This window comes from Canis aureus, chromosome 21 (assembly GCF_053574225.1).
Source record: "Canis aureus isolate CA01 chromosome 21, VMU_Caureus_v.1.0, whole genome shotgun sequence".
Lineage (NCBI taxonomy): Eukaryota > Metazoa > Chordata > Mammalia > Carnivora > Canidae > Canis > Canis aureus.
This window is the reverse complement of record NC_135631.1, coordinates 10,216,638-10,235,306: the sequence shown is the minus strand read 5'-3', so window position 1 is coordinate 10,235,306 and position 18,669 is coordinate 10,216,638. Positions and strand designations below refer to the sequence as shown.

Genomic DNA, 18,669 nt, shown 5'->3' with positions numbered 1-18,669 from the left:
CATGGGGAGGAGACATTGAGCATAGCGCACTGGCCTGGAGACACTGGCCTCCTGCCCTGGCACCTCCTGGGCATGGAAGTGGCTTGAGGCCCCCATGGCTACCCTGCTGGCCCCCAGCCCCAGTCCTCAGAGGGCTTGCCTGTTCACCTCCCTTCTTAACCAGAAGCCCCCCAGAACTCCCATCTGCTGTGAAAGCTCATGGACACCCCATGTGATGTGTGCCCCCACCAGTGCCCATGATGCCAGCCTGGCCCTGGGGACACACAGACGGCCACCTCATAGCCCTTGTCTGGCTGTGTCCTCAGCCTCAAAAAGCCTTGGAACAGACCCTCACTCGTTCCTACAAGCCTTGGCCCAAATGTCACCCAAGATCCTCATCCTCCAAAACTCAAAAGGCACCCACCCTGCAGTCTTCCCCCTGGTTCCACTGGGTCTACAGGAGCTCAATGGAGTGGGAAACGGGCCTGTCCTTTCCTGCGACCACCTCAGTCAAGAGAACTTGGTCCAGCATCAGCAGTGATGTTAACACATGCTCCCAAATGAATTAATTCCTAATATGCAAATCAGAACACTTGCAAATCAGCAAGAAAAACATGACAACCCCCCCACCACAAAAGAGCAATAATGGGCAAAGACAAAAAAATAGGCAAAGAGAATTTTAAAAAACTATAAATGGTCAATAAACATAAGATCAATTTCCCTAACCCAGAAGCAACCCCACAGAAGACAAGAGGACTTTTTTCTGCTTCTGATCAAGGACGAGGACAGCCGATGCTGGGGAGGCTCCCCCGCACCTCCCACCTCCCCCCACCCTCCCACCCCCACCCCCGTGCAAAGACTGCCTCACAAAATGTTCCGGAATGCACGATGCGAAGACCCTGTGACCAGAAAGTCTACTTCTAGGAATTTATCACCAATACTCAAACTCAGAACAACTTACAAATAAGGAAGCAGAATGAAGCCCTGCTTGAAAACTGAGATGCTGGGAACTGCCTAAATAAGCCTGTGCCCACAGGGGCCTGGTTAGTAAGCCGTGGTACGTGTCTACAGGGCATGTGCCAGAACGGATGGACCATGGCACAGGGACGCTGGAAGGTGATGGAAGGTGTCACCTGGAATATCTCCTGAGAAATCTCATGTGGATTTCATTTCATTTATAATTTTATGAATTATTGGCATTTCCCATATAATCAGAAGGGGGGAAAACTGTAATTTTAGAGAAAATCATACATGAAAATGCCAAGAAAAAAGATGCTAATAAAAGGTGATTTTTCTTTCCATGTCCCCAAATGTCCAGTTATCTTGCTTTTAGAATTCAAAAAAAAAGTCATTACCTAGAACCCAATAAAGACTTTAAAAAATGAGGCACAGCTAAACATTTAGCAGTTTCCCCAAAAGGGAAACACACACTGGGTACCCCACGACAATGCCCCTCCTAACTAACCCCAAGGGGCAGAAAGACACAGCCACGGCCACACGAGGACTTCCAGAGGCGCTGAAAGGAGCTCTAGCCACAATGGGAAGACGACCCCCCCAGCAGCCACCAGCTGCAGAATGGAGTCACCCTGTCGTGGCGGCCACACTGCAGACTGTGCTCCGCACTCCAGAGGAACCAATTCCTGCTCCACACACAGCAGGTGACCTCGAGGCCCAAGGAGAGACCCAGACAGTACCCAGGACAGGCTCTCTGGGCACAACATGACAGCAGCATGGCAAGGAGGGTAGTATCTAAAAGGAGAGACATGCCAGCAGGAGCCTAGCCCCCATGACCCTGAGAAGGGTCAGGTATGGGTGCTGTCCCCTGACCACTGACTACACACACTCAGCTGTGCCAGGCCGACCTGACCCACTGGTGGGATCCCTGGCCGAGAAGACAGGGCGGCCACCAGGGTTGAGGGGACTTCCATTACAAGCAGCTCACGGTGACCTCCGGGGTTGTCGGTGTACCTCCTCTGCTGTTCCTATCTCTTCCCAAAAACATGTCTTCAGAAGCCAGCAGTATGCACAGTGAGGAAGAAGGGACAGGACGGAAGGAGCAATAGCCAATGCCACTCACCCAGATGCAGGTAAGGGGGCTTTCAGAAAGCCTGCAGCCAGGAATTATTAATTGGGAAGATTAGGAACAGGAGGCCAGGATCCAACCCCACAGGAACCTGAAGTGCCCTCACAACCTACCCCATGATCTCCTGTGGCCACCCTGGCAGGAAAGCGTCAGCCCTGCTCTTCAGCCCTGGGAGGCGCCCGACTCTGACCACACCTGCTCCCCCTCAGCACCAGGTCTTCTCAGAAACTTCCAAAAAGGGGGTAGATGGAATTAATCCTTTTTTTTTTTTTTTTCAGAACCTGGGAGTGAGAAAAGACTTTTATCCTAAACCTTGAGTGTGACAGATGGTTGTCTGATGTGAAACCCACGTTGGAAATCCTTTTCCGACAGTATCTTGAAGACTATTTTATTTCTGGGTTGGAATTTGTGTTTGGATTCCTGGTGTTTTGTTTTGTCTTGTTCCTCTCTCTGGAAGTTCCAAAATGTTGTGGGAACAGGGGACCTCCCTGTGCAGGGCACTGGACGAGCCTACCGTATGTGAACTCACGGCCCGCAGCTCTGGAAATATGCCAAACTGCGTTGATAAAGCCTGCTTCCTGCTCTTGCCGCAGCTCCTCTGCTTGGGTGCAGACATCCTCATGCTTATTCTCCTGGGGTCCATCCCTGACTTTCTGTTCTACTTGCAGGCAACGCACCCAACTGTACCTCTTATCCCTTGGCCTTTTAATTTGCTCTTGCATTCCTAATTTCCAAGCATTCTTTTTAATTCTTGAGTTGTTCCTTTTCTGTGCATCTACTCTTTTGGGGGCACACAGTCTTTAGCCTCTGAGGAGCTGAGTGGTGTTCTGCTCAGAGTGTGAAGTCTGACAGGAAGAAGTCTCTTCCTTCTGGGTCTGATCCCTCTCTTGTTCAGGCATCCCTCAAGGTGCCTCAAGTGGACCCCTGGCTGTCCACTCTCTTTGTCCACCAAAGAGCGCATTGATGGTCCCATGTGCTTTGCTGGGGGCCATCAGACTCCCTGGAGGGAGCATGGGGACGCCCCCATGTTAGTGTCTGCAGGCCTTCTCTTTGGGGCTGCTCAGATTCCCATTCTTCTACCTGGAGGGTGGGGTCCTGGAGACAGACAGGAGAATGGGGTGGGGGATCTCAACACCATGGCTGCAGGATATTCTCAAGGCTCTCCTTGCCTGATGGTGGCCCCAGTGCACAGTCCTGTGACTCAGGCCCTTAGGAGGGACAAGGATGTCCAGCTGCTTCTGAAAGACCCCTTGGGAGGCTCCTAGACTCCACCGATCAGGAGCCATTCTGAGCTTCATCAGGATGACTGGCAGCTCGCTGAGTCTGCACCCATTCTAAAGGCAGCCGTCCCAGTTTCCAAAACCAGAATCAGTCATCCCATTCCCCCATCTTTGTTCCTGAGGGCTTCTGCCCTTCCACACTTCCCTTGCCTCTCACTTCAGTGGAGCTGGGGAGGGAGCAGGTCCATGCAGAAGTCCAATGCATTCTATTTAGGCACTAGGGCCAAGTGCAACCCAGAACCCGGGATGCTGGCAGGTGGCCTCCGGCTCCCCTTCCTAAAGACCCTCACGGGCACCTACCAAGTGAGACCATGGCCACTTCTCCATGTGTACGAGAGGGGCTAGTGAGGTGTCTGAGCCATGCTAAGGAGCAGCCTGGCTGCTACTGGCCTCACACCGTTTCCTTGTCCTGTGCCCAGGGTCTCTAGCACTGTCAGTTCTACTCATGTGTTGGCAGGATTTTCCACCCAGCTCAGGTGGATTCATAGAGGCGGTCTTTACTGTACCTGGACGCAACTATACTCAGCAGTAGGGCTGACCAGCCTCAGAGGGAATGCGCCCTGATAGCCTCTCCCAGGTAGCCCAACCCTAGCCCTACTTCCCAGCCTGCACCTCAGGATAACTCTTCCCTTTGCCCCTATCCCCAAATAATCAGAAAGCCTTGACTCAACCTTGATGGTCAATGTGTTGTTCCCTGTCCAAGGCCATGAGTTGTATACTCTAGCTTTGGCCCAAGGCTTCCAGAGATACCACTGTCCCCATAGCAGTGTGTTCAGAGGCCAAGGGCAAAGCACTAATCTGTCAAACCAGTGGGGACTCTCAACCCTGAGCCTGGCTGAGGCTGCTAACTCAGTCTCCCATCTGCACAGCAAGGGTATGGCTCACACATGGCTGTTCAGAAAATGGGGTCTCTCTGACTAGCTTCAACTGCCACTACCCATACCCTATACCTACATGGAGTTTCGAAAGCACCTGGGGAAGGCTTGTGTGGCTCAGAGAGGTCCCTACCCCACCTCCCTGATGCAGCCACAGGCCGAGTTCCTGATCTGGCAGTCACCTGGCCACTGGCCCCAGGCCCTCATGGGACAGTGGGCTCAAGTGTACAGTAAGCTCAATAGGGTTACTACCTTCATGAGGAACTTAACTCAAGGTCAACCCAGTGGCAAAATGCAGACCTCTCCTCTTGGTGCCCCCTGAGAAAGATACTCAAACACTGGCACCTATTATGAGCCAGACACGGCTAGTCATGTGCATGCAGCCAGGCCAGGGATGCACACACACACCTGCTCACCAGAGCTCAGAGCCCAGCAGGGAACCCAACACAGGCACAGAAGGGATATGCTCCCCTGAGGACCACCACCCTGCCAGGTGCTCTGAGGCAGGGTGCAGCCATAGGCTGCCTAGAATCTCCTAAACAAAATCGGGGGGGGGGGGGAGGGGGGAAGGGCGGGGAGGCCAATACAAACAAGGCCACAAGTGAACCAGTGATGACAATAAAAGATCTTATGCACCTAGCATGCAGTCCTGAAACACTGATGCCACCCAGCAGTGGCAGACTTGAGAGTACATGGCATTCCCGTGGCTGCGGGGGAGGAGCAGTTGGAGCACGTAAGCCAAGCCAGCCTCTCAGGGTGCCTTGCTGGTGGCAGCACGCCGAGGCCTCCCGTCCTCAGGACAGGTGTGCACTCCGGAGGCAAGCTGGCCATTCCGCCACGCACTCTCCACCACGCGTTTGGTCAGTTCCAGGCTCACCGGAAGGGACACTGCGCCAGCGGGCACCCAGCAGGCCCCTCTGGCAGCCCAGACCAGAGCGGCACGTGGGCCAGCAGAGCAAGAGCACTAACACAGGTACACAGCGGCTCTCCCCAGCTCTGGGATCCTGCTCACCCCAGAAGCCCACCTGCGTGCTCACCTGCGCCCTCTGGTGGACATGGGCTCCAGCTCACAGCAGCTCCTCCAAACCCTGGTCCTGCTCCAAGTCCCAGTAAGTCCCCACTAAATCCCACTGCAGGCTGCACGGTCTGGACCCATCCTGTCCACTGCACAGCTCAAAACGTGGCAGGTGTGCAGTTCAAGCCTGTGTCAAGAGATTTAGAAGGCAGTAGCTGAGGTGGAATCAGCTTGCTTCTTGAGGGGCATGTAAGTGCACCCCAGAGACCTGGGCGAGTGGGCTCAGTGGGCTCCAAAGCAGAGAGTGGGCACATCAACCCCCAGCAGCACAACCCCCAGCCTCAGGAGCTCAGCAGTTACTCGACCTTTCTGGGTCTCCTTTTCCAGTCTGTAAAGTGGGAATGTCGGCCTCCCAAGTCCAGCATGTCCCAAGTGAGCAGACACAGCACTCATGTGGGCACCTGATCGGGCACGAGAAGGCTGGCTGCCAGAGAGGAGGGTGCCAGGGCCTCTGAACACACCATGGGAGGGGTGCTCTTTCTAATTAACACGATGGGAGGGGACAAGGGAGCCGCCTCTGGCAAGCATGGCTATGAGCAGGGAACAAGTCTCCCTTCGGTACAGTGGCCAGAGCTGTGCAAACAGAGGGCGCCAAGCATGGGCTGCTTCCACGGTCTCACAGGGTCTCACCATGGCTGTGACACTCCCTCCAGTCACCCAGAGGGGAGTACCTCCACACAGTGACCATGGCTAAAGAAATGAATAAGAAAAATCTCTTCTTGGCAGAGACCACACCTCCCAACACAGCACTTTGGAGACCACAGTGAGCAATGCAGAAGAAAACTTATAAAGGTATCAAAGACATAAACATAGGGGCGCCTGGGTGGCTCAATGGTTGAACGTCTGCCTTCAGCTCAGAGCATGATCCCGGGGTCCTGAGATCAAGTCCAGCACTGGGCTCCCCGCAGGGAGCCTGCTTCTCCCTCTGTTTGTGTCTCTGCCTCTCTCTGTGTCTTTCATGAATAAATACATAAAATCTTTAAATTACAAAAAAAAAGAAAACATAAAAATAGGCTCAGCCCCACTAACAAAGAAACAGGCAACACTGGAATCATGTGCCAGCAGACTGGCACCCCCAACCAGAGCAGGCCTCTGGCCACTGAGTAGGCAGGAGTGAACAGAGTGCATGTGACAGGATGTGTCACCAAGGGAGAGGACAGCAGTGACTCCTCTGGTTAAAAAAAAAAAAAAAAAAAAAGCAGCAAAGACAATGAACTGAGCTGGTCCCTAGGACACTGCTCACAACTACCACCTGACCATCACCCACAGTGGGGACAATGGTGACCTGTGGGGTGGCTGGGGGTGGGAGGGGTGCGGGCTTGTGGCACCACAAGCCAGGTCCAGAGTCCAGTCGCCCCATTTTTCTTTCAAACAAACAAAACCAGGAGAGTGCACTCTGTGCATCCAGATCTAGGGGTTCGTGTGCCTGAGAAGGAAGTGGGCACGGGAGGGGTGGGATGCTGTCGAGTCCCCCTCTGCTGCTGCAGGGGGCACATATGAGACTTGACTCTCAGTCTCTACAACGAAGGAAAGCACTACATGAGACAAGCGAGCACCAGAGCACCCGATGGCCCCATGAGACAGGCACGATGCAAACACCGCTGGTGGCTTACTTCCAGCGCAGTCCTCCACGCCACAAGGAAAGATGTCAAGAATGCAAGGAAGACCAAGGAGCCAGGGAGGAGAGCCTGGCAGGGAAGCCCACCCAACTAGCCCACTTCTGCCCTTCATGCCAAGCTTTTGAAAATCATGTCTTCACACCCTGGCTCCACCTCCAGACCTTTCTGGAGTTTCATATGCGCCCGTCCCCATCCCCCAACACACCCAAAACAGCTCTTGCTAAGGTTCCCCTGAGCACCATACCCTTCGCTGTAGTCCAGGGAGTGAAGGACACCTGTCATAGCTGCCCGTGCAACCCCCGTGGACCAATGCTCCCCGTAGCTCCTTCCTGCTTCCCGCAGCTCCTCTCAACCGGAGCCCAGCCTTGCACCTGCCCCTCCCCGTCCATTCTCCGCCCCCTCCATGCCCAGGTCTGCCCAGGCCCGGCTGCACACTCAGCCAACCTCGTACCTCTGCTCCACCACACGGACATACCACAGCACCTCAAATTCACCATGCCCCAAAGGACAGCCAGGACAGGCACGCCTGTGCCTCAGGAACAAAGCCGCCCCCTGCCCACTCCTGGCCATGCGATGCGCCGCCACCATCTCTCCCCTCACCTGAATCCCATGGCAATTCCCTCAATTTGCTCTCAAACACAAGCAGAGCTTGGCGCAGGCTCTGGCACGGCTGTGCCAGGCTGAACTCCAGCACCCAGACTTCCCAGTAACTCAGGCAGCTTCTTGCCCCATTTGTGCCTGCTTCATCGTCCATGAAATGGGGTCACTGTGAGAACCCCTAAAGGCATGCACTGAGGAAGATAGGAACAAATGTGCCCACCACACTGTCCTCTCCATCCCCACCTCAGTCACCCTAAGCAGGTCCTGCCATCTGCTGGGACTCTGAGAGGTGTCCTAACTGGCCTTCTTCATGAGATCCTGGCAACACAATCCTCTTCATGCTATACCCAGAGGGGTCATAGGAAAACACAACAGGGCCACACTAAGCCCCTCTGAAGGCTTCCTGATGTGCTTAAAACATGCCTCACCTCTGAGAAGCCACCTTGAAACCTGTCCCTCTGGCCTCACAAGAGGCACCCACTCATGCCCTCCTTGCTCTCCACACCCCATGCCTCCTGGATCCTCCAGAACTCGCCTCCCTGCAGTGCCTAAACTTCACTGCTTTAAGCATACTTCCTCGGGATCACCCCCAGCCCAAAGGACCCTCCAGCAGCCCGTGCCTCAATGGGCCCCGCTGTGGGGTTCCACATCATGGGGAGGCCCTGTCTACAACACGGTCCACACAGCTTCTCTGTGGCTTGCAGCTCTGCCTCAAGGTGGATGTTGTCACCATACCCAGCCACAGTGGGGATGGAGCCCTGGCCCCAAGGGCCCTGACAAGACCCCCCTCCCTGTTGGCTCACAGTGCACGAGAGCAACACCCACCTGCCCCCTGCTGCAGGAGTGCCCAGGACAGCTCAGCCAGCAAGACTCGCCACAGAGGCCTGGCCCTGGCACATAGACCAGTGGCCCTGGCAGTGGAGAGAGAACTTTGCTGGCCCAGCCACCCACAAGCTGATGCACAGCAGCATGAGGCCTGGGCAAGGCTGCAGGAGACCAGCAGGCCAGCTGCCGTCCACTCCACCTGCACTGTAATAAGCACTGGACACAGTGCCTGGCCTGCTCTGGTATCACAAACACAGCCAAGTCAGCTACGTGTTACCTTCCACTGCACCAGGTGGCCCATGTCCTTGCCTGTTCCCTGGACACTGATGTTTCTAAGGATGGAGACAACATGGAAAACTCTAGTACTCTCTGGTTAGTAAGTGCTATGGAGAAGACAACAGTGCAGAAAGGGGCAACGACAACTGGGGCAGGGAGGGAGAGTTTACTTGAAGCAAGAGGTCAGGGACAACGTCCCTGCTCAGGGGACATCACCACTGACAGCTGAGTGATGTAAAGGGACAAGCCGAAGAAAGGTATGGAGGAAACAGTAGGTGCCAAGACCCAAGTGCATGGGAGCTGGCCATGCAGACAGGCAGGAAGTCAGTAGGCTGCGGCCAGGCCCGTGGGGGCAGAGTGGAGCAGGGGGTGAGGGCCTGATGGGTTCAGAATCACCAGCTGCCACTGGAGTCCAGTGCAGTGGAACCCCAGGGGACCCTGGAGGCCATGACACAACCAATGTTCTGCCACAGAAGTCCCTCTAGTGTTGAGGCAGCGAAGCAGCAGGCTGCCAGCCAAGGTGCTGTGGATGTGGCCCGGGAGCAAGACGCCAGCATGCACAAGGCTCATGTGCGTGGCCGGGACCCAGAGGACTTGGGGTGCACCTTCGTGGGGGAGCAGACCTCACGGGGCTGGGAGGAGATGCATCATGGTTGTGGTGGAGCAGGCCAATGAACGGTATTTGCTGAAAGAAGGCCTGCAGTGAAACAGGGAGCTCCCCTGTAGACACAGAGAGGCAGCGAGCCTAGTCCAGCCAGGACACGGGCAGAGCCAGCTAAGAGGCCGAGGCTCACAGTTGTGCAAAAGGAAGAGGCCTGTGAAAGTCCTCCAGAGTCCTCTCAAGAGCCCAAAATGACACTTCTTGAGATACCCCTCAGGGACTCACTCCTGAGTGCCCAGCAGAAGCTCCTCTGTTCTCTCACAGCTTTGAGAATAAAGCGACTGCTCCCTGGGAAGATCTCCCACCAAAGCAGAAATGGGAGCAATTCCACCTAAGCCTTCCTGCTGCTCTCATCTCCCTTCACACTGCACCCGAGCAGAGGCCTGGGACTGCCCTGCTCCCCAGATGCCCTCCTAGTGATGCCTCTGCATCCTCAGCCCACCCACAGCAAGAGCTGCCACCACTGCAGAAAAAGATGTGGCTCTGTTGCTGCGGCCACCTGCTGCTGCCTGCAGGGACTTCTCTGCCCTGAGGGCCAGATCCTGGGGCTCCTCTGCTTCCAGGCAGGCAGCGCACATGCTCAGGGGAAAGGCATGGCCCAAGGATGGATGCCAGGCAAGGCTGTTCTGCTTGGGAAAATCCTTTGCTCATTCACTGACACCTGATGTTCATGACGAAATCACACCTGCATAAACAATGTGAGGGCCTCATCTTCTCAAAGGACTCTTAATTCTGATCAGGACCACACCCTCATCGCTCAGTCCCTGGAAGCAGAGGAAATGACAGGCAGAAGGTGCTGGGCCTTCCCAGGCTCCAGGGTGAGCTGTGGGTATGGGAACCCACAGCCTGCCCTTTGCAGTCCAGCAGCACTCGGGGGACTACAGTGAAAAGCTCAGGTCCTGGCACCTCAAGAGCAAAGGACCCCAAACCAGGGGTGAGGCTGTGCCTTGTGCATTCCCTTCCCTATAACACCGGCTTTAGGACACCCCACTCAGTGGCAGTGGGGAGGCTTGACCCACCCTAATCAGCTGCATAGCATGATCACTAACTTGGCACCCCTCCCAAGAGGGGGTGCCCCCATGCATGGCAGGTGCACAGCCTACACACATGCGCATACACGCTCACACTCTCACACACAGATGGTGCACACTGTCCATGCTGTGACACAAGGGTCTGTGCAGGAACTCCAGCGACTGCTCAGCACCCTCCACTCATAGGATCATCCCCACTGGTCTCCTCCTTTAAAGTAAAATGTCCTTTTTTGTTAGGAAACAATTCTGCGTTAGTAAGCCTGGATTGTCTCATTTTATTTTTTTTTTATTTTTTTTTTTTTTATGATAGTCACATAGAGGAGAGAGAGGCAGGGACATAGGCAGAGGGAGAAGCAGGCTCCATGCACCGGGAGCCTGACGTGGGATTCGATCCCGGGTCTCCGGGATCGCGCCCTGGGCCAAAGGCAGGCGCCAAACCGCTGCGCCACCCAGGGATCCCGGATTGTCTCATTTTAAATGGATCTCCTTGCATGTGTGATTTTAATATCACTTTCTTTTTATTCCAAAATAGAAGGTACTCTGAAACTTTCTCAAACTACAAGCTGAACCCACTAATATGGGTTGTAAAACTGGCTTGGTGGGTCAGATCCTAAAAAAAAAAAAAAAACTAGCACAAAACAGAAATGATCACTGGCATGTGCAGCAGACTAGTCTGTTTCAGTTACACACATACATACACTCCCCATTGGTACACACACACAGTGCATTCTAAGTCACATTACAAAATAAACTTCACGATCACAAAGTTTCAAAAGTCTGTTCTGGAACACACTGTAGCTGTGCCTGGCTATCTTCCGGGAAATCTGAGTGGGACCCAGGGCCTTGCCAAGCCAGCGTGTTGAGATCCATCTACTGGAAGGTCCTACCTGCCAATAGGGCACAAATTCACACATTTCGTATTTTAGGAACACCTGAAACACCCTCCTGCTCAAGAGGCTAGTCCCGGTGGAAGGAGCTGCAAGCACACACAGCTCTGCAACAGTCCTGAGAAGCCAATGTAGGATCGACAAAAACAAAACCATGTTTACAAACAGAACCATTGGAAAATGCTCTCCAAATACAATGCAGTCAAGTGTGTTACTGAATCGGTGTTTTTTACAAGTTAGTCATAAACTTTCAATGAGGTTTGCTTTCTTTAGAGCTGCTTTTTCAATTCTGCTCCAGACAGTTACTCAAAACTTCACTTGATAGTTGTTCTTCCAAAACATGTCTTACGGAATGGATACCCCAACACCCCCAGTCTCCCAGTCAGTCTGCAGTCGAGATGCTGTGGGTTTCCTTCCTGCTCCTATGGTGGCCCTCAAGCATCATGCTGTGATTGCATTCCCCATCCCTGGAACTCTCCGGATCCAACGGGTGGTGGCACTTAAGAGAGAAACTGAATCAGTGGGGAATCTCACAGCTCCAGCACCACAAGCTTAGGGAAGGGATGCTACCCAAGGCCCCCGCACCTTTCTCCCATGGCCCCCAACCCAGCCCAATCTGGCCCCCAACCCAGGCGATCCTGCTGGGGTCTCTCCCCAACACAGACAATCAGAAATTGTGATGTTGCTGACCCAGAGCCCCCCATCAGGTGAGGAAGCTTTGCTGCCAACGGCTGCCCCGAGAGAGCAAGAGGGAGGGAAGCTAGACCATTGTTCATGCAGAGAAAGGCGGAGGAGCTGAGACATGAGGGGCCAGCCAAAACCCAACAGCAGGGCAGCAAGAGGACACCCACCCAGCGCTCCACAAGGGCAAGTGGCCCCCCTGCAAGGCCGCCACGAGACAGAGGAGGACACTGCTTTCTGCTGCTGTCCTCAGAGCACTTATGCAGAAACATACGAGGACTATCGTAGAGCAAACACACAACGGTTTGTTCTGTACATTTTATTGTATAATGCAATAAATACCCAGCCAGGGAGGTTATGACCCACAGCTACCCTGCCACATCCAGGAGACAGCCACTCAGAGTCCACTCTTCACTCCTAAGTACAATAGCCCCGGGATTCTCCTTCCCAGAGTCCAGCCTGGGCCTGGGTGCTGGTGATGAGGCCATGCACACACCCCTGGACTGGAGTGGAGGGCAGAGTAGTCCTCTTGACCTTGCTGAGGAGATGCGGTAAGAACTACTGACCTGTCATGCACAGGCTGCTGCCAGGCACAGTCACCAGGCCAGCCATCCATACGACAGGCGCACAGAGGGGCAGCACCAGGCTGTGGGGGTCAATGTCCGGTGGACAGCAGTTGCCCTGGGAAGCCAGGCAGGCCAATCTGGGAGAGGAGCCTAACCTGGGAGGCAGTGGGCAGCCCCCAGGCCCTGGGGGCATGGACAAGCCCCAATGCAGCAAGGTCTAACAGCACAGAGCCTCTAACAGACGCTAAGCACAGCTCCTGTCCATGCTGGAGCCTGGAGAGAGGAGAGAAGACATGGCACAGACAGGCTAACCCAGCCCTGCTTCTGTCTTTTTTTTTTTTTTTTTTTTAAATTTATGATAGTTACAGAGAGAGAGAGAGGCAGAGACACAGGCAGAGAGAGGGAGAAGCAGGCTCCATGCACCGGGAGCCCGATGTGGGATTCGATCCCGGGTCTCCGGGATCACACCCTGGGCCAAAGGCAGATCCCGAACCGCTGCGGCACCCAGGGATCCCTGCTTCTGTCTCTTAAGATAAGAGCGGGGAAGCCTCTAGAGCATGAAACTAAAAAAATAAAAAATAAAAAAAAAAAAAAACATTTTAAGTGCTCCCCCCACATCACCAAAACTAAAAAAGCCCAACCAAACAAGAAAACTTGTTTTACTTACTTAGAGGTCCAGAGGAAAGGGTGGTGGGTGAACCCAACTTGGCCACTGAGAGGCGGCAGCAACAGCCACGGCACCATGGCATCTGCCCCTCAAGATAAAAACAGTAACCCCAATTTCAAAACTGTTTTAACAATGAGGAAAATACAAGAAGCCATGAGACAACTGTGCTGACACATCAGAACTAGAAAGATTCCACGCCCACGAAGCAGAGAAAATCGACCATTGCACCAGTCGCTAATGTCCCCTCCAGAAAGGCACAGGAGCTGCGGGCTGCCTGGCGGGATGCAGATTAGGAGGGGCACACTCACGGGCCCGGGATCGCCCACCCTGACGTCAGCACTGCACCGCTGGGGGCGGGGCTCGTCCCGCCAGCATGTGCCTCACGTCCCAGTTACAGACAGCAGATAAACTAAACAGGAAATTCTGCTGCTAACCCAGGTTGAGAACCTTGATTTCTAGACAGTGAGAGCTGGCTAGGAAATGGATTGGATTATGTGAAAGCCCCAGGCCACTCGGAATGGGAAGGGTGAGCGGGACTCCACAGCACCTTGTCTTTCCACGTATGGTCTGTTCACCAAAAAAGCCTAAAAACAGCGCCCAACCCAAAGCAACGGGGCCAACCCTTGCACCTGGAATGTGGTCTCTGAAAGCCATCTCCCACTACAAGAAACCAGGGGTCCTTTGAGAATAAGGCAGATTCCAGGTCTGGACCTTGTTGTCACTGACCGCAGAGAGCAGTGACACTACCCAAGGCCACAAGGTTCCTAGCCATCAAAAATCACAACCAGCCTGCAGGAGCTCACAGGGGTAGGAGACGGGACAATGTGGCTGCTGGTGAGGGGGATGGTTGCAATGGACTAAAAGGGAAAGACCGTTTTAATTCATGAATTCTTCTTGAAACATGTATATTGTAAACCCTCCCGGCCACTTTGAGCAGATGCTAGGGAACCAGCTCCTTAATTCTGAGAGGGAAAAATCAAGCATTTATCCTGCATTCCTACACTGATTTGAGATATCTTGGGATAACCAAGCCACTGACAGGAGGTCTCTGGTCAGAGTGCTGCGCTCCAGGCTGCCTGGACACTGGGATGTGACCTTCAGCAATGAGTCTATACCACCTGCTCTCTCCCTCTCACCCAATGAGGAGAAATGAGACACCAAGTAAACAACAGCCTGTACCCAGCTCCAACCTCAGTGGCACGTGGGAACCACGTGAAGGCTGAGCTCTGCAAAGGGAGGTTTTCTGGCCAGCACAAAGAGAGACTCATGATGCCAGATGTGTTGTGAATTGCACTCCCTCCCTGCCCATGGTCCCTGCCAAAACAGTCACCTCTTGTGAAGAGACCTGACCCCATGCAAGGATGGCCTAGAAGGACGTCCCTTCTGCTGGGCCCACTACCCTCCTGGAATGTGGGAGAAGCTGGTCAATGGCCAGACAGGGCCTTATCCATCCATCTGTCCATTTGCTCCAACGGGGAGCAGGACTTGTTTCCCTCTCCCTGGCAACATGACCTCAGGGCAGTTGCCTTAGTCACCTGTGGTAGGTGAGCAAGCCAGAGGCAGCAAGGCCAGTGTCCTAAGCTGCCACAGTGCCCACTACAAACCACAGCTCCCTTCACCAAGTGGCCACTTTACTGCCCCAAACCCCAGCCTCTCAGATGCCTCTGCAGGGGACTGGATGACTCACTTCCACACATGGTGCACAAAGAAAGCAGTCTCAGGACTCTTCTCACTAACCCCAGACCCAGGAGCCTTGTGCCCTTGTGGGGGCCCCTCCAAAACAGATGTGGTCAGGCAGGCCTGTCTCCCATGGGGTGTTAATGAGAGGCTAGGTGAAAGCAGCAGAGGCGACTGAGATGGCTCCTATGCACGGGGCTCTTTGCACCCACTGGACACACACCGCCAGGCACCTGCTCCAGACTGCCCCAGAGACCCTGGGACTTGACACCCAAGAATTCACTGCCCTGTCTCCAAAGGGGATGGCAAGCAAGTGAAGCCGACAGAAAGGAACAGAGGCTTGAGGGAACCCAGCACACTGTGGGACCAGAGCAAGAGACTAGGGCTGGAGCCTGGGACCTTTCTGTTCTGGGTACCCTCAGCCACCGTGGTGGGGAAACAGAAGACAGGCCATGGCATTGACTGGGATGCTGCCCTGGGAGAAGGAGTGAGGTTGCTGGTGGGGCCCGGCAAGAGTTCCAGAATCTGTGGGGGGAATACTGCAGAGCTTCGTGTGGGCCTCAGGACAAAAGAACAGATTTGTTTCAGGAAGGGATGCCAGAGCCCAGGTTCACCTAAGGTCACAGTGCAGAAGGAAGCTCACTGGAGCAAAGACAGGCTCTAGAAAGTCCCAACCAACTCCTTCCAGTCTGTGCACTCCCCAGAGTTGGACACTCCCAACCTCACAACCAGGGGAGGGGCTGTGAGTAGTACAAAGAGGGAGTGCAGGCTGCAGATGAGCAGCAAAGATCCCATGCTCTTTCTCAACAGCTTGAAACACAATACTACTGAGTAGCAGAGACAAGAAAAGCAAGGATCCTAGTGACTTTCATTAATAAAAGTGGCTTTAAAAATCTCTCAGAGGAAATCGAGGCTGTGACAACTACACAACAAATATATTTATTTGAGAATACCTACTACTTTGTATGTTGTTACTCTGCCTCTGACCCCAGTCAGCCAAGAGGCCAAACTTCTCTTACAAGTCCCATCCATTCTCTTTTCCCTGCCACTGGGGCGGGGTCTGGTCTCCATGGCCTCCATGTGAGTGGGGCTTTTGGAGGGCACACCGGCTCGGTGACCCCCAGAGACCCAGCCTTCCAGGCCTCCCATCCCCGCCCAGCCCCTGCTCTGTAGGCCTCAGAGGCTGGCAAGCCCTTATACTGTTTCTTACCCTGATACCACATGGCCCTCACCTCTGCCTTCTTCCTCCTCTGTGGCTCTTATCCAGTGACTTTCGATCCTATTTCTAAGCTATACTAAGTACGGCAGAGGCAGCAGGCTCCTCCTAGTGCAGCCTGTCTTATTTGAGGTTCAAGGGGTAAATCATTATCAAACGGTTAAGAAAAATATATATGTGGTGGGAGGGGAGAGAGATGCGGAGCAGAGGTAGGGAATGAGAGAGCAAACCTAAGGGTGATGCTAGGAATCTGGGTGGGATATATAGGTATACAGGAAGTACCGAAACTATTTTTGCAACTCCTCTAACTTTGAAATTGCTGTAAATAAAAACAAAACAACAGCAGGTGGGGTGGGAGAATGGATCACTTCCAAAGGAGCAAGAGTTTACCTGACAGCCGGCTTCTCAAAGCAACACCAGAAGCCAGAAGCCAGTGGATGGACATCTAAAACGGGCTGTAAGAAAGCCAAGCAAAACTGCTCCAAGCAGTGAAAACATCTGTCAAGAAGGAAGGCAAACTGGAGATGGTTTTGGACTGACACAGATGGGGAGCTCCCCACCAGTGCCGGGCACTGAAGAAAGAAAATGGAGAGGACGTCCTTCAGGAGGGAGAAACCGGCTATGGAAGGGAGCAACGAAAGCAGCAAATCTACAAAAATTGGATATCAGAGAAATGCACAAATCTAAATAAATACCAAGTATATGAACAGAGACAATACTTGGGAGGTTACAACATACTGAGTGAATGAGCACGTCCTCGAAAGATCATGAGTCCTAGGGCAGGTGACTGCAGGAGGGTCTGAGATCTGGGTGATGCAGAGAGGAACAGAGCAGCTCATTAGCATCATATGTCAAGTTTAGGGTCTGTGCCCTACATAACCTCTAAGAGAAAGGAACAATGAGTGCATAGCTTCCAAAGCAGGGCAGGTAGGAAGAGGTAGGATTTAAAAGAATAAGAGGCGCCTGGGTGGCACAGTGGATTAAATGTCCAATTCTTGATTTCAGCTCAGGTCATGATCTCGGAGTCGTAAGATCAAGTCCTACATTGGGCTCCACCTGGGTGCAGAGCCTGTTTGAGGTTCTCTCTCCCTCTCTCTCAGCCCCAGCCCCCTTAAAAATTAAAGAATCATAATATATTCAAACAAAAGGCAGATGAGCAGCACTGCAGGAAGGGCCTGGCCAGGTGGGCCCTACACGCCCTGGCCTCCACCATACACATTAAGGGGAAGTGGGCTAAAAGAAAAGCCAATTCATGTGCCACCTGCTTATGTGACCATTACCAGACCTACAAGGTCTATTGTGTGTGGTGCAGAGCCTTGGGGTGGCCCACTCTGGGGGCCACATGCGATCCCCCACTCTGGGAGTCTCCCGCCTGTTTCTTGATCTTCAGCGAGGTCTGGCTGCATCCCTTTCATCAGTGTTACATGCACATGCCACACATCTACCTGGGGCACTGGCCTTTCTACTACTCTTCAAGGGCTTTTTTTTTTTTTTTTTTTTAAGATTTTATTTATTTATTCAGAAGGAGAGAGGCAGAAACTCAGGCAAAGGGAAAAGCAGGCTCCATGCAGGGAGCCCGATGCAGGACCCGATCCCAGAACTCCAGGATCACACCCTGAGCCAAAGGCAGTTGCTCAATGGCTGAGCCACCTAGGTGTCCCCCAAGGGCTATCTTTTGATGAACTTCTTAGTCTTAATGTAAACCAAATTCTCTTTCCCTTTATGATCAGCACTTCTGGCCCTGTTTAGGAAAACCATTCTTAAACCAAACTCCAAGAATAGTATCTTCTGTGTTATCTTCTAGAACAGTGCTGTCCAATAGAAATATCACAAGCCACAAATGCCGTCATGTATATAATTTCAGATTTTCTAATAGCCACATTAAAGCATTAAAGGAAACAGGTGAAACTAATTTTAATAACTGTTTAGCCCAAAGTACTGTCATTTCAACATGTAATAGAAATAAAGACATTTTTTGTTGTTTTTTTCAGAATCTAGGTGTTGTTCACTTCCACACATCTGAAGTGCTCGATGAGCATGCACAAGCTCTAGAACTTCTATATCTACACTCTCCCCGGCTCAGTTATTCTTTGTATGGTGTGTAGTATGTACCACGGGTTTTTTGTTTTCTTTTAAATATATAGATATCCACTTGACCCAGCATGCTTTATTACAAGGACTCTCTGGACCTTCTCTCTTCTCTCTCAAGCAGTCTTGCCAGAGATGTTCACTCTATCCCTATTGTTCAAAGCATCAAACTCTGGCCTTGATGACTCTGCTGAAGATCCAGTTTCTGTTGTACCAGCTGCCACTCCCATGCTCTCCGCACCCCCTGCCCTTCCCGCCCTCCACATCCTCTGGCTTGCACTGCTCCACAGGTGACTCCTTCCTTTCTGATCTGTGATTCCGAAGCTCTGAACTGCTCTCTGGTCTACTTGCAGCCCACAAGTCCCAACAGGTAGTGTTTTTGTTATCTTTCAGCTAAAAATATTTTCCCCTTCCATTACAAATAATTTTTTGTTCACCTGGTTACTTAGAAATGTGTCTCCTAATGTCTAAATATAGGGAGTTGGCTTCTCTTTGTCGTTGATTTCTGGTTTGATTCCACTTTGGCCAAGAACACACTCTGCATGGCCGCTATTGGCTGAAGCCTATTGAGATTTCAGTTTGT

The 18,669-nt window shown here is 52.9% G+C and overlaps 1 protein-coding gene across 3 annotated transcripts in view; it reads right to left on the bottom strand.

Moving 5' to 3' along the window:
• Nucleotides 1-18,669, bottom strand: part of MOB2 (MOB kinase activator 2) — a 78,237-nt gene that overhangs the window by 41,328 nt on the left and 18,240 nt on the right. The window contains exon 2 of one of the 3 annotated variants that reach the window (XM_077862925.1): nt 13,106-13,187. The exons of the other annotated variants lie outside the window; for them this stretch is intronic. Coding sequence (XP_077719051.1) covers nt 13,106-13,182 — 77 coding nt within the window. The 5' untranslated portion in view covers nt 13,183-13,187. The remainder of the gene's footprint in view (nt 1-13,105; nt 13,188-18,669) is intronic. 3 annotated transcript variants of the gene reach the window in all.